General features: G+C 35.2%; 1 protein-coding gene across 5 annotated transcripts in view; it reads right to left on the bottom strand.

Moving 5' to 3' along the window:
- ZC3H13 (zinc finger CCCH-type containing 13) overlaps positions 1-16,998 on the bottom strand; it is a 96,511-nt gene that overhangs the window by 44,372 nt on the left and 35,141 nt on the right. For all 5 annotated transcript variants that reach the window (XM_042920361.1, XM_042920233.1, XM_042920517.1 and 2 more), the window contains 3 exons: positions 16,354-16,493; positions 15,595-15,755; positions 11,505-11,702 (listed from right to left, as the gene is read on the bottom strand). In XM_042920361.1, the coding sequence (XP_042776295.1) occupies positions 11,505-11,702; positions 15,595-15,755; positions 16,354-16,493 (499 nt within the window). The remainder of the gene's footprint in view (positions 1-11,504; positions 11,703-15,594; positions 15,756-16,353; positions 16,494-16,998) is intronic.

Here is a 16,998-nt window from a genome sequence, read left to right as displayed (position 1 = left end):
TCTGTGGGAAGCTTTTGAAAGAGATCTTCTCATAAATATATAATGTACTTGTAAAACAGATTTGATTCAAGCAAACTAACCAATTCTACATAAAACAAGTAACCCTAATCCGAGTACTCATAATTCTGGGTCAATTTCAATTTTGCATTTTGCGATGAAGAAATTTCAAAAGCCTCAACTTAAGAATAAAGACTGTTAAGGGGCGCCTGGGTGGCGCAGTCGGTTAAGCGTCCGACTTCAGCCAGGTCACGATCTCGCGGTCCGTGAGTTCGAGCCCCGCGTCAGGCTCTGGGCTGATGGCTCGGAGCCTGGAGCCTGTTTCCGATTCTGTGTCTCCCTCTCTCTCTGCCCCTCCCCCGTTCATGCTCTGTCTCTCTCTGTCCCAAAAATAAAATAAAAACGTTGAAAAAAAAAAAAATTAAAAAAAAAAAAAAAAAAAAAAAAAGAATAAAGACTGTTAAGATAATCCTTAAATCAACACATCCTTCAATGTTATTAAAACCTAGATTTATCATTTAAATCGCTTAAGAATTTTTTTTAAATGTTTATTTTGAGAGAGATTGAAGAGTGAGCAGGGGAGGGGCAGAGAGAGAAGGAGACAGAGAATCCCAAGCAGGTTCTACAACATCAGCGCTGAGTCTGACTCAGGGCTTGAACTATGAACCACGAGATCATGACCTGAGCTGTAATCAAGAGTCAATAATAGAATTTTTCAGAATCTTGTTCAAGAGCCTGACACAGATTTGCTCAATCACGTGACTTAGTGAACTAAAAACTGTACCCGCCATTGTGATAGAAAGTCACAAGAGACAAGTACTTGGTATCCCTGGCACACATGAGAAGATTGTTTTTAAGCTTTAGGAGTAAGAGAGTCAGTATTCCAAATAAAATAAAATCCAGAAACAACACACGCCAGGTAGAAGATAGGAGCCAGTTGCCTTCATTCAAATGGAGACATTTGAATGAAGGCAACTGGCTCCTATCCTCTGCCTGCTGGAGCAAGTTAAAGTTATCACTTTCTCCTGGGATGGGATGGGGTGGTGAGGTGATGAGGGAGAAAACCAGACTACACCAAGAAACAACAAGCAACCAGTCTTGGGAAGGAGGAAGGTAAAGAAAAGTCCTCAAGGCTCTGGACTCATTTCTCAGACATAACATCTAAGATCAGGCCAGCAAAATGGGTAACCAAGTAAGGGAGATTCTTGAAATCCTTGCCATTGTCCTGAAAGTCCTATCCAGTCACAGGTCATTTCACTGTCAGTGAAAAAAATTACCACCAGATGCCACCAAACCACAGCCAGACTGGGATAGATTTTGCTGGTGCAGCTGAGTGCCTTTCATTAACCCCACTATGCGGCCCCACATTTTTACTCGATTGACTATCTGGCCTCCATTTACCATGGTATACACTTCTGACTGGACCAATTACTGGAACCTTCCCAACTACCTCTTGTTCCTGAAAACCTCTCTGAAACTGCTTGAGAACAACTCCCCTCTCAAGTCTCTAATTTCGCCAAGTATGTTGGACAAAAGATACAAGTACAATTTGTATAGACATAAACACCATTCTAGATTTCGTAACTCTCTAATGAGCTCAACAAATTTTCCCAATATCCCATCTATGAAAGCCCAAAACTGGATCAATTGGACCAAAAATTGTGAAATTGCTATTTTCCCCCCAATGTGACTGCGTTATTTTGATATTTATAAAACCCTTTCATTTTGGGGGCACCTGGCTAGCTCAGTCAGTAGAGCGTGCGACTCTTGATATCAGGATGGTGAGAGTTCAAGCCCCAAGCTGGGCACAGAGCTTACTTAAAAAAAATAAATAAAACTAATTTTTAACACAAGTCTACCATAAATTTAGTGTATTATAGAATTATATTCAGCTATATTACATATTTCTTTAAGTGCCTTAATTTTGTATCTCTAGCCTAAATCACATTCATATGAAGACACTTTTTAGGTCTATACACAGGGTTCAATCAAATGCAGAAAAAAAAAAAAAATGCCTCAAATAAACAATTCCTGACTACAAAGGTTCCATTTTAATATTAAAAAGTGTTTATATCCTTCATGATTACCTGTGTTAATATCCCTTAATTGGGAAAATGTTATAAAAGATATTTAAATCATCAATACTTTTAAAATTTATATTTTAAAATTATACTATTCTTTTTTTCTTTTAGGTGTGATACTGGTGTACTGATTATATATTTTTAAGTGTACTGATCTTTTGGAGATATATCCTACAATATAGACAGATGAAGTAGTAAGATGTTTGGGATTTGCTTCAAAATAATATTGGATGGAGGAGGAGGTATATAGGGGTATAGATGAAACAAGATGGACATGAAAGGATCATTATATGATTCTATTTTTTTCTGTGTGACATGTTCCCTAATAGTAACGTTAGTGTAGTATTTTTCCATCCTCTCTATATAGCCAAGCAACATTAGTGCACATTTACTCAAGAAACTATAATTCAGAGGCATCTGGGTGGCTCAGTTGGTTAAGCGTCCAATTTTGTTCCAGGTCGTAATCTTGTGATCTGTGAGTTCGAGCCCCGTGTCGGGCTCTGTGTTGACACCTCAGAGCCTGAAGCCTACTTCAGATTCTGTCTCCCTCTCTCTGCCCCTCCCCCTCTGGTACTCTGTCTCTCTCTCTCTCTCTCTCTCTCTCTCTCACTCAAAAATAAACATTAAAATTAAAAAAAAAACAACTATACTTCAGTCTATAGAAAATGCTCAGTGAACAAATGGACTATTCCCTATCCTGTGGCTCATGGCCACAGGATGAGATCTGCCAGTCCAGACCATGGTATCTATACATGAATAGTAAATACGGAATAAATCCAATAAATAACATTCCTTGTCAAAGGTCTGAAACATTTTGATTTAATTATTTTGATAAATGTGTGCAATCACTGAAAGGAGAAATAAGATTGTCAATTTGATGATAATTTGCTTATTCTACTAAATTGAAGTCAAAGCCAACAAGTTTTGAATGATGAGATCTGTCTTTGAAATCTGGGTAAGACTCATCATGCAAGCATTTGTACTATCAAGAAGGAGATTTCTATATTCAGGTAATTATAATGAAGTGTGTGTTTGTTTGTTTTTTTTTTAAGTGATTAGCTACATTCTTCTCATTTAACACAAAATTCTGCATCCTACAACTTGATTAAGACATATTACTATCCATCAATAAAACCATATTTAACCAAATGTCCAGCAGAACGGGCTATATACAATTGCTAGCTAAGTCCTCTGGTTAACTACTAATCCAAAAAGTTTGTGCTTGTGTAAGCCTTTGTTCTTAAAGTACACTAATAATTTGGTTCACTTTCCTTATTCAGCAATGTATACAGAATATGGATTTTCACTGATGAAAAGTATTACAAGCCCAGTGAAACATCATTGTAAATATCCACTTTAGGGTTATCTAGATGTTACAGGTTAGGAATATTCATACTCACAAAATATTCCCTTCACAAGTGATTTTCTGACTAAATATGTAATTTGAACGTAATTTTTCTGTGTACTACACCTCTTCTAAAACAAATTACAGAATAAAAATGATTTAGTTGAATTCCAGGTAATCAAGATTTTACCATCTTCTGTACAGAGCAGGTCACGGAAAGTTTATTTTACAAAAATGTAATGGGAAATTGCTACATTTTCTAAAAGTAGAGTAATAAAACCTGTAAGGCTTTTTTTTTTTTTTTTTTTGGATAAACAAGTGGTATTCAGGTTTTAATCATAGTTGAGTAAAGTCTACCTGTCAAACGGGAAGACACTGATTAGAAACATTCTTCTAAAACCATGGCCTCCAAACTATTCTCTTCAAAACATGACAGAATATAGTGCTATTCAAATTAACAAATATTCTGGGAATGGAGTATATTCTTAACACAGTTGACGTGGCCAATGAAGGTCTGGGGGGAAGATACTCAAATCCTCAAGAGCCAGATGAGTGGCAAAGAGAGGGGGAGAATCATGAATTTTTCTGGGAAGCAATAGGTACTTTCCCTCTCGCCAAAACACACACCAGTAAAATTATACCCACAAATCAAGAAATGTGCAGATTCCCTAAAATCTACCAATGGATCTCAGGTTAGGAGCCCTTGACGTAGAAGGCTGTGGACTTCAGATGAGACCCAGAAGACAGGGAGAAGGACTTAAGTCATAGGACCATATGGTCTTGTTGCACCACTTGTCCCACACATACGCATACTCTTCTAGTAACTAAATAGGGAACCATCCTTAAGAAATGTAAGCAATCCCCTACACCCAGTAGGCCTTGCAAGTTCTACCTGGAAAAAGAAAAAAATGTCCATAGTCAGAGAAATGTAATTTTCTATACACGTGATTACTATATTACTTCTACCTGTAGTAACAAAACTTTCTGAGAACATTTTTGTTCACTGCTGCATCACCAACTTTTAGAACAATGCCTATCCCTATACCCAATAACTGAATAAATATATTAGCATACTTTCACTTAAGCACAACACATCCTGATAATCAGAATATTCCGAATAAGCTCATTACAACATCTAAGTTAATTTAAAACAATGTTTTTTATGTTTTTATCTTACTTTTGAGAGAGAGAGAGACAGAGTGCAAGTGGGGGAGGGGCAGACAAGGAGGGAGACAGAATCTGAAGCAGGCTCCAGGCTCAGAGCTGTCAGTGCAGAGCCAGATGTGGGGCTTGAACTCACGGAACATGAGATCATGACCTGTGCAAAAATCAGATCCCCAACCGACTGAGCCACCCAGGCGCTCCCATCTGCATTAATTTTAAAGGGCAATTTTCTCCAAAAGGAATTTAGACGCTAACCTTTAATTACATATCCCACCAATCTGAAAGCATGACAAAGATTCTTGATACAATACTTCATTTGAGAATAAGTTCTCTTTTCACAGTAATGGAGATATATTAAAATAATAGATCCACCTCAAAAAAAAAAAACCCTGTAAATTAAACGAACTCCTCCTAAATCAAAATGGCCCTTCTCAACTTTGCAATATATGGCTTCAGAACTCCAATGCAATTCAGGTACCCGCTAAAGCAGTAACCCACTCTGCTGCCTTGTTTCTTTAGATAAACAAAATAAACCAAGTTCAGATTTTTCTATATACTAAGTAACAGGTAAGTCCTACAAATACCTTGTTGCTCCTGGTGGAGACAGCCACCAGAAACACTGGAAAAGAAAAATCAACCTGTGTAGTACACAGTTTCTCATAATACAAAATACGTTACCATTTCAATGGTGAAGTACCAGGGACATACGTTAAAAATCATGTCTCAGAGATTTCTGGGTCAAAATAACAAAATTAGAATACCAAGAACCATTAAAGAATATAGACTTCTTTTTTCAGGGTTATTTGGGACTTTTTTTTTTTTTTTTTAGTTTATTCTTATTTATTTTGAGAGAGAGCTCTGTCAGCACAGAGCCTAAGGTGGGGCTTGAACTCCCGAACTTTGAGATCATGACCTGAGCCAAAGTCAAGAGTTGGATGCTTAACCGACCGAGCCACCCAGATGCCCCAAAATACTTCTTAAAATGTAAATGAGCAAGAATATTTAACACGATATTCGGTCGTGTTATTTAACATGATATTAAATATAAATATTTAACACGATATTAGGTCCTAGCAGCAGTTCACAGGGTCATTCTGGTTCTTCTAAGTCAAGTCACCATAATGGGAGAGAAAAAAATCGACTCATCTAAGTACGACAAGATGATCTCTTATCAAGACAAGGAAAGGACTAAGCTTATCACCAAAATATATTTTTTGGGAAAAGACTGGGTTTTGTTGAACTTATAAGGCTAAGTTAACTGCTTACTAGGTAGATAATTTATCCCGAATTATATTACAAATATCAGTTCACAGAGCACCCCAGATAAAGTGTCAGGTAATGCTGCTTTTAAAACTCTAATAATCTTGCTACTTAATTAAGAAGAATGGTACTTAAAAACAATGAACAGAAATGGCATCCCATGAATGTAGCAGAGACTGCAACCAGCTATCCCAATCCATTCTCTCCTTGCTCTTTAGTAAACCCAATTTTATTTGGGTCAGCCATATGCTCAGCTAAAGGATTACATTTCTTTCTTTCTCTCTCTCTTTTTTTTTTTTTTTTTTGTTTAAAGGATTACAGTTCTAAGACACCCTCCTCTCTAGATGTAGCCATGAAACTAAATTCTGGCCAATTAAGATGTAACAGGAAATAGTGTGTGGGACTTCCAGGAAAATTAAGGCTTTCTTCCCTTCATTTTTTCTCCTGCCTGGAATATGGATGGAAGCATGCAAAAGGAAGACAGCTACTACCTGGATCCCCAATGACTTGGTGGAACGAGCAGTGTTATCGGTCTTGGACTGCCTTCCTCTGAATTTCTTTAAATAAGAAAATAAATTCCAATGTATGTAGTTAATGTTCCCAAACTTTGATGAACATTACAATCACCCAATGAGCTTTTAAAAATCTAGACATCAAGGCAGCTCCCCATACTAATTAGATAGGAAAATCTGGGGATTGAAATCAGGTATTAATACTTCTCGATAGACTTCAAGTTCGGACACTATTGCTTTAGGTACTTAAGTCCCCCGCCCCCCATATTAAGCCCTTATTACTAACAGCTGATTCTAAATAGGATCGTGAATAAGCATGGGGGGGGCGGGCGGAAGGATATCTTTATGGCTACATTTTTAAGTGAAAACCTGCAAATGGAAAGGTATTTTTAAATATCACTACATTGTAATTTACCATTAAAGTAGGAAGACACAGTGTATTTATTAAGTACTTTGTTTATTTTTTAAAGCATTATCTCATTTCATCCTCACCTCAACCCTATGAGGCTGTATCAGGCATGTTTAACAGTTGAAGAAAGAGAGGCTCAGAGAAAACAACTTATTCAGGGTCTCACAGCATGTAACTGGCAGAGCCAAGATACAAGTTCCTATTTGTGTAATTTCAAGGCTGGTGCATTCTCCAACATGCTGTAACTCAAGAAGAAAAGAGACTGAGAGCCCTCTAAAGAGTTACATTTTTTTTCTTGAGGAAATATTTCATGAAAGGACAAATTTGAAAACTAATTTAAAAAATGAATAGGGGGAAAGCATCCCAATTAAATCTGTAAGCATTTTCATGAGCCACAAAAATATTACCTTCAAGTTAATTTTTACAAAAAAAAATTTGCTCCCAAGTAACATTAAATAAATGAATTTTAAAAATCAAGCATTCCTTATTTTCCAGTTTTGTAAACAGATCTTTAAGAAGTACTATCATTAGAGGGAAAACTGGCTGATGAGAAAGAATTTATTAAAAAACATACAATCTAAATTAGTTAATGCAGTGACTTAACTAAATTCTGACACAGTTATTAAGTTTAAAATGCACAGATTTTCAGAAGGGTCTCAGCTCTTTCACTGGCTGGCTCTTTTATGCAATTCCATTTACACCAAAAGTTAATGTTGATTAAGTGACAGAGGAACAATAAGGAAACAGAGGGTATGAACAACACTATGTAGATCAACTGGACCTCACAGATATATGAACCCTACACCCAACAGTAGTAGAATATGCATTCCTCTCAAGTGTACATGGAACATTCTCCAGGACAAACCATGTTTCAGGCCATGAAACAAGTCTTAACAAATTCAAGACTGAAATCATACAAAGTATTTTTTCTGATCACAAGGGAGAAAAATACAACTCAAGTCTTACAAAGTGAAAACCTGAAAATAGAAAGGCATTTTAATATATTATCATACTGCAATTTATTATTAAAGTAGGAAAATAAAGAGTATATTTATTGAGTATTTTGCTTATGTTTTAAGAGTTATGTTATTTAATCCTCAAATATAAGGAAATTATACAACAGACTCTTAATCAATGAGTCAAAGATGTCACAAATGAAATTAGAAAACACCTTGGAAGAAATGAAAATGAAAACACAACATACCCAAACTTACGAGATGCAGCTAAAGCAGAGCTAAAAAGAATTTCATAGATAAATGTATACATTAAAAATAAGAAAGATCTCAAATTAACAACCTAATCTGACACCTCAAAAAACTACAAAAAGAATAAACTAAATCCAAAGCTGGCAGAAGGAAGAAAATAATGAAGATTAGAGCAAAGATCAAAATAGAGAACAGAAAAACAATAGAAATAATCAACAAAACTAAGCTGGATTTTTTAAAAGATCTGATAAATCCTTAGCTAGATCAAGAAAAAAAAGAAGACTCAAATAACTAAAATCAGGAAAGTGGGGTCAATACAACTGATGCCACAGAAATAAAAAAAGATAATAAGACAATACTATGAAAAACTGTACATCCACAAATTCCAATAACCTAGAAATAATAGATAAGTTCCTAGACACACAACCTACCTAGACTGACTCATTTAATAAACGGTAAATCTGAACAAACCAATAATGAGTAAGGAGATTAAATCAGTAATCTAAAACTTCCCCCCAAAGATAAACCCTGACCACATGGCTTCATTGAAGAATTCTATCAACATTTAAAGGAGTAACACTAGTCCTCTGGAATTCTTCCAAAAACACTAAAGAGGAGGGAATACTTCCAAGCTTATTCTATGAGGCCCTGATAGCAAAGCCAGATAAAAACCCTACAAGAAAACTACAGACCATTATTTCTGATGAATAATGATGTAAAACTCTTCATCAAAGTACTAGCAAATAGAATTGAATAACACATTAAAAGGATTACACACCATGACCAAGGGGGATTAGTTCCTGGAATGCAAGAATGGTTCAACACAGAGCAATCAATCAATATACTATGTACCATGTAACAGAATTAAGTAATCACATGATCGTCTCAATAAGTATAGAAAAAAGATTTGACAAAATTCAACACTTCTTCATGGTAAAAACATTTAACAAACTAAGAACAGAAAAACACAATCTCAACTTAACAAAGCAATTTATGAAAAGTCCAGAGCAAACATCATACTCAATGGTGAAAGACTGAAAACTTTTCTTCTAAGATTGGGAACAAGGACGCCCACTCTCATTTCTTTTCAACATGGTATTAGAAGGTCTAGCCAGAGCAAATAGGCAAGAAAAAGAAATGAAAGGCAACCAAACTACAAAGGAAGAGGTAAAATTGTCTCCATTCTAAGACAGCAGGATCTTATACGTAGAAATGCCTACGGGTTATGTGCATGTGTGCATGCACTCACACGCACTGTTAGAACTAATAAATTCAGTCAAATCGCAGGACACAAAATCAACACACAAAAACCAGTTGTTTCTATACACTAACAATGAACAATCTGAAAAAGAAATTATGAAAACAATTCCATTTACAGTAGCATAAAAAAAGAATATAACACTTTAGGAATAAACCTAACCAAGCAGTTGAAAACCTTGTACACTGAAAACTACAAAACATCATTGAAATAAATTCAAGAAAACACAAATAAGTGGAAAGATGCTCACAGACTGAAAGGCTTAAAACTGTTAAGATGTCCTTACTCTCCAAAGCGTCCTACAGATTTGACACAATCGCAATCAAAATCCCAATGGCATTCTTCATAGAAATATAAAAATTCATCCCAAAATTGATATAGAATTCCAAACGACATGTAAATAAGTCAAAATAATTTTCAAATAGAAGAACAAAGTGAGAGGACTCACATTTCCTGATTTTAAAATGTATTCGAAAGCTAAGCCATCAAAACAGTGTGGTACTGGCATAAAGACAGACTAGTGAAATACTACAGAGGGCCCAGAAATAAATCCTTGCATATATGATCAAATGATCTCTAACAAGGGGGCCAAGACCACTCAATGGGGAAAAGACAGTCTTTGCAAAAAACAGCGCTGGGAAAATTGGCTATCTACATGCAAAAAAAAAAAAAAAAAAAAAAAAAAAAAAAAAAAAAAAGAAGCTAGACCTTATCTTTTTTTTTTTTTTTTTTAACGTTTTTATTTATTTTTGAGACAGAGAGAGACACAGCATGAGCAGGGGAGGGGCAGAGAGAGAGGGAGACACAAAATCTGAAGCAGGCTCCAGGCTCTGAGCTGTCAGCACAGAGCCCGACGCAGGGCTCGAACTCACAGACTGTGAGATCATGACCAGAGCTGAAGTTGGATGCTTAACCGACTGAGCTACCCAGGCGCCCCAAAGCTGGACCTTTATCTTACGCTATGTACAAAAATTAACTCCAAAGGGATTAAAAACCTAAGTGTAAGATGTAAAACTATAAAACTCCAACACAAAAGCATAACAGAAAATCTTTATAACATTGGATATGGCAATAACGTCTTGGAAATGACACGAAAAGTATAGGCAACAAGAACAAAAAGAGACAAATGGGACCACAACAAGCACAAAACTTTTGGTGCATCAGAAAACATTATCAAAAGAGTGAAAATGCAACCTATAAACAGGAGAAAATACTCATAAATCATATATCTGGTAAGAGGTTAATATCCAGAATAGATAATAGATTCCTAAAACTTAAGAACAAAAATCAGTAACTCAATTAAAAATTGGGTAGAGAATTAAACAGACATTATTTCAAAGATGATATACTAATGGTCAACAAATATGTGAAAAGATGCTCAACATCACTAATCATCAGTGAAATGTCAAATCAAAACCACAATGAGGTATCACCTCACATCTATTAGGATGGCTACTGTCCAAAAAACAAAAAATAATAAATGTTGGTGAGGATGTGGAAAAACTCAAACGCTTGTACACTGTTGGTGGGGTTGTAAAATGGGCCAACGGGTATGGAAAACAGTACGAAATTTCCTCAAAAAATTAGAAACAGAACTATCATACGATTTAGCAATTCAACTTTGGAGTACATATCCAAAGAATCAAAAGAAGGGTCTTGAAGAGATATTTACAGTCAAGAGGTGGAAGTTACCCATCCGTCCAACAGAGAATTGGATATACAGGCAATGGGATATTCAGCTTTAAAAGGCGAGGCAATCCCGTCACATGCTACAACATGGATGAAGCTTAAAGACATCATGCTAAGTGAAATAAGTTAGTCACAAAAAACCAAAATGAGTCCATTTACATGAGGTATCTAAAGCAGTCAAATTCATAAAGACAGAAAATAGAATGAATGGTGGTTACTAGGGGCTGGGGACCTGGGGGTTAGAGGGGAACGGGAGTCATTTAAATGGGTATTCAGATGAATTTCAGATGCACAAGATGAAACGTTCTGGAGATCTGTTTCATAACAATGTGAATATACTCAACATTACTAAACTGTATACTTAAAAATGGTTAAGATTGAAAATTTTATTATTTCATGATCGTAAAAAAAATGTTTGAGGTACCGTTTACTGAATTATCCCTAACTCAATATGGGAATTATTAAGTACACATACACAGAGTTTTAAAACACGGAAAAAAATCTATTACAGTAATGCCTAAAAAGCTTACGAAAAGGATTTTAGATTCTACAAAAGAGTGCCGAAAATATACAATCCTACGTACCTTGGCTTGTCTCTTTTTTCTCTTTGTCTTTCAAAATCTCGTCCTCTGTCCTTTCCGTCTCTTGGTTTTTCTTCTATCCTGTCTTTTACTTTATACTTTTCTTTATATTTTTTCCCCAGAACAATATCTTCCTGTAAAGGAGGGGGTGGACTAGGCGTTCGAGGTCCTTTCTTTTTACTCTGGTTGCCTTTTGAATTCCTGAAGGTGACACAAAGCTATCATTAGAGGTCCAATTACTTTTGGGAGGTCAAATGGGTATTTTTTCATTTTAAAAACGGTAGCATTCCTTCCAATGCCTTGCCTTTTACTATCTTACGCAATAGTAATCAATATCCAGAAAAAAAGCAACACACAGAAATGAGCGAATAATTTACTTGCCACTTACATAATTTTAAAGGGTAGGTTTCTGAGAAAGATAGAGGTGGAATAGGAAGATTCTTTCCAACAAAAGAAATGACACAGGACAACTTCATGAACTATTTTTTTTTTTTTTTTTAGCTTATATAGAAAGATAGATGAAGAAAATAAAAATCATGTATAATTCCACTACCCAAGGATAACCCTTGTTAACAACTTGGATATATGCCCACACTTTTTCCATGTCTCTTTCCCCCTCCCCCAATCTTTTTACAACGTTTTCTAAAATTTTTTGTACTAAACACAGCATGGGGATCTTTCTACAACAAAAAATAGATGTAATAATTTTTATAAATTGTATTGAATTTCATCAAATAGATATGCTCCATAACTAAACAGTTTCAGATTAAGTTTTTAGGTGGCCTCCATGTTTTATTATAAGGAACAGAAAATTATATCATCTATAAATGAAATCCTAAACATTGTTAATAAACATTCATTTAAATCTTTGAGTTAAGAAATATTTCTCAACTCTAAGGTTACAAAAACAGTCCTCTAATTTTTGGGAATTCTGTCTTTTACACTTAATCTACCTAAAAGTGATTTTTGGATGTAGAATATTCTCTTTAATTTAGCACTTTAAATAATTTTATCCAAATGGTGTGACTTTGACCCTTTTGTATCCAAAGTTATCTGTCTTTACCTCATACCTGCACAATAGTTTGACTGAATACAGTATTTTGGTTATCAATATCCTTTTACCTCAGACCTCTATAAATATTGTTACAATATCTTATAACATTTAGTGTAGATGAAAAATGTAGAGTCCATTTTTTTTCCCCTATGCATGTTACCCAGTTTTTCAGCTGGGATGATTATAATTCTTCCTTAGAAATTAAAATTTTCATGAAGATATATATATCTGTTTTCTTTTTTTAACCTCTTCCAGAACTCAGTGAACTATTTAAAAAAAAATTTTTTTTAACGTTTATTCATTTTTGAGAGAGAAAGACAGAGCCCAAGAAGGGGAGGGGTAGAGAGGAAGACACAGAATCTGAAGCAGGCTCCAGGCTCTGAGCTGTCAGCACAGGGTCTGACGTGGGGCTTGAACTCACTAACTGTGACATCATGACCTGAGCCGAAGTCGGACGCTTAACAGACTGAGCCACCCAGGTGCCCCAATGGAAAATTACTTAAAAATTATTTTAAAGATAAAATAATAGAGGAATTCTTGACACAAACTGTATTTTCACATTACTTCCTGTGACAGAGACTAGCTAGGTGTTTACTAAATTTTGTCCTGGGCACACTGCTGGAACTATACTGTCTAGACTTCTTTGAAATGAGATATATGGCCAAGTGACCAAGTTCTGGGCAAAAAATGCTTGTGGAATTGTACACAACTACCAGGCCTAATAAATGATTCTCATACTCCAGGCAATTGTAAACTATAGAGCCCAATAAGAGCAGTACTCCAATTAATTTTTTTTCTTTAGGCGTTCCATTTTTTGATGTCCACAAAACCCAAGCGAAGCCATCTCAAAAGGAGCCTGGGTTACTGAATCTTTATGCATAAGAGAGCCACCTGTTAATCAGAAACACCCACTCTGATTTGCTTTGAGAAATAAACCTCCGTAGCATTAAACTCAGATTTTGGGACTAAGCTATTATAACGACAGAATTATATCAATACACTCACTATGGTATAGAATTTCTTCACATTTCCTTCAAAACTATACGTAGTTGGAAATCACAATTATGTTACAATATAGGCTTTTCAAGTGCCTTCCAACTACAGGGGTCAAAATTGGTTCTGCACATTCTAAAGGCAACAAGATCTTTCAACCTTTTTTAAGTCAACTGATTTCTCCGTAATGGCACAGAGTGTACCTCCCACTTGTGGCACAGAGTTCAATTAATTTCATCTATCATTTTTAGATCCTTTCTTTCTCTGTATCAGACTCTGTGCTGACAGCTCAGAGCCTGAAGCCTGCTTCTGTGTCTCCCTCTCTCTGCCCCTCCCCTGCTGGCACTGTCTCTAGCTCTCAAATGAATAAACATTAAAACAAACAAACAAACAAAGAATCCGAATTTTATTCAACCAAATGGAAAACCACAGAATTTTTCAATGGCATAGTAAATTAACTGCAATCGTTCTTTCAAGATTTCTCTCACAACATCCGTAAAATGAATGAATACAGGGGGTTGAGGAATGAAATGTCTATGTGCACAGGAGAGTGGACACTAGATAAAGTAGAAGGATGATACAATAACCTAGGCAAAAAGTAACTGGAGTCTGAAATAGGGTTAAAGACTCTAGAAACTAGAAGGAAGACAAATACGAGTTTCATTGTGGATTCAGATAGTTTGCCAACTGGTCGTATGTTGAAAGAGGTTAGTTTATTTAGCTTTTTTCCTTGAACAAAATTAGTGTATACGCTTTCATTAAAACAAAATTCAGGGGCGCCTGGGTGGCTCAGTCGGTTAAGTGTCCGACTTCGGCTCGGGTCAGGATCTCACGGTCCGTGAGTTTGAGCCCCGCGTCGGGCTCTGTGCTGACTGCTCAGAGCCTAGAGCCTGTTTCAGATTCTGTGTCTCCCTCTCTCTCTGATCCTCCCCTGTTCATGCTCTGTCTCTCTCTCTGTCTCAAAAATAAATAAACGTTAAAAAAAAAAAATTAAAAAAAAATTTAAATAGTACAGAGTGACATTAAATAGAAAAATGTCTTCTGTCTTATTCTTAGTCCCTCAATGTAATATTTACTCATTTCTGCTTTTATTTCAACTGGCTACTGCAGTAATTCTAAATAATATATTCATACTGCTTAGTATAAACTAAGAATCTAATCTCATGACCATGTGCACAAGGAGACAAGAAAAATGTTCACTGTGTATAATTTGTAACAGTGAAAAACTGAAAACTTGTAAGTTCAACAACAGAAGAGTAAACACATAGTATAAATACTCAAATGACAAAAGGCTACATAGATCAATACAAATATAAAAAATGTTAAGTGAAAAAGAAAGTTGCACAAGCAAAGCTTTAATATATAAGTACTACGACTAAGTAGATAAAAATAATACACATGAAAGTATAAACATACATGCTCAAGTACCAAAAACAAATTCAAGAGGGAGGGACAGAAAATACAAAGGTGTGTTATGTTTTATTTAAAAAAAAAAAAAAAAAAGCTCTGAAGGACAGCAGATGGGACACAGACATTTGTTTTATTGTTCTCTATCAATTTTCTTTTAAACAGAAACATTTTGTACCTTTATTTTCTTTTCAAATTTTTATTTAAATTCTGTTAACACACAACCCAATACTGGTTTCAGGAGTAGCAATCAGGGATTCATTACTTACATGTAACACCCAGTGCGCATCACAACAAGGGCCCTCCTTAATACCCATCACCCAATTAACCCATCCCCTACCCACATCCCTCCATCAACCCTCAGTTTGTTCTCTACCTTTAAAAGTCTCTTCTTCTGGTTTGTTTCCTTCTCTCTCTCATCCCCACCCCCCATATGTTCCTCTGCTTTGTTAAATTCCATATATGAGTGAAATCATATGGTCATACCTTTATTTTAGAAGAAAAAAACTTACATTAAATACTGAATGTATTACAAGGATTCTTCTGTAATCTACTAATTCTTCTGAGTATCACTTCAGATTTCGGGTATCACTTCAGAAAAAGCTATTTCATTCTGGCGTTATTTACCACCCTACTGACCTCTGCTGGTCCAACAAGGGTGAGGATACTGCAGTTGCCTTCCTGTCTTTCTTGCTTGCTGAAGATGACGATTTAGGGCTTGACTTTCGCTTTGGAGATTTGCTTGACTTTCTTAGAGAAGGAGATGGAGATAATTTTGATCGAATCACTTCTGGTGAAACCTTTTAAAAGAATTCAGTAGATCAATCAGAAACTCCTTCAATCATGGGTGTTATAATCAGATAACAAAGCAGGTGTTTCTAAATCATACCAAAATTCAAATGAAATATTAAGTGCTGTTATAGCCACCAAGTGTTAGTCTGACTTCTAAACATGTGCTTTTAACCAATATGCTAATTACAATTACGTGCCCTAACATAACACTATTATTAACAAAGCAAACCAAAATTATACAATTTCAAAATCTCAGAAAAATCACAAATTACATTCCAATAAATTGTACCCCTAGTCTTTAAAAAATAAACAAGTATTCTAGACATAGCTTAGGCCTAAGAAACAGACATACATAGATTCAAATCCCATTTAACATTAGCTGGTGAATCTATGCAGCACAACCTTAGTTTTTTCACCTGTCCAAAAGCAAAAATATTTCCTATTTATCTAATAGAGTAATGTGAATATTAACATGTAGTTGATTTACAGTAACGTGATCAACTTATCAACATCCTGATACAATTTAAGACACAACAAATGGCTAATGAGTTCTCTGATCAATACCCATGTTGATATTAATTGCTAACATGTATTTCAATAGCATACCTCCTTTTTAATAATAATTTCTTCTCTTTTGTCCATGTTTTCTTGTTCGAGCTTCATTAATTCCCTCTGTATCTTCTGACGCTTCATTTCCAACGACAACTCATGAACATAATCATAATTAATATCTCCATTGTCAGAATCTTTAAGATAAAATTCCATTACTTGTCAGAAACTATCAAAATTACACCAAAAATTAGAGTAACTTTTTCAACTAATTTTTTATGCAAATTAAAATGGTGGTCTTTCATTAGAATAACATACTTCTCAAAGATAAAAAATATATATTGTTTCTATAAAGGGTTAAAATCAGTACGGCTGATTTCTTTATGAAATGCCAAACATTTTTAAGACACTTGGGTTTTCTTAAAGTGATTTTGGGTTGTCTGGCAGTTGGGTTTTTGGTTAGGAGATGGGATTTCACAATTTTACCGTTAAAAAAGTCACATGTAAATTCTAAGTATTAAAAATACCAAAGCCTTCAGTATTTCAGGCTGTATATATGATTTCATTATGTCCTTGACTTTCTTAAAGATTCATCAGTATTAAATGAAGGTAGCATTAGGTGTCCTACATTGCTTCCATATTTCCTTTTTATTAGTGACAGAACTGATTTGTATCTAAAAGTAAAGTTTGGTAATTTTAACA

Source organism: Panthera leo, chromosome A1 (genome assembly GCF_018350215.1).
Source record: "Panthera leo isolate Ple1 chromosome A1, P.leo_Ple1_pat1.1, whole genome shotgun sequence".
In the NCBI taxonomy this organism is placed as follows: domain Eukaryota; kingdom Metazoa; phylum Chordata; class Mammalia; order Carnivora; family Felidae; genus Panthera; species Panthera leo.
Note: the sequence above shows the minus strand (reverse complement) of the source record. Positions and strands in the feature narration are given on the sequence as shown.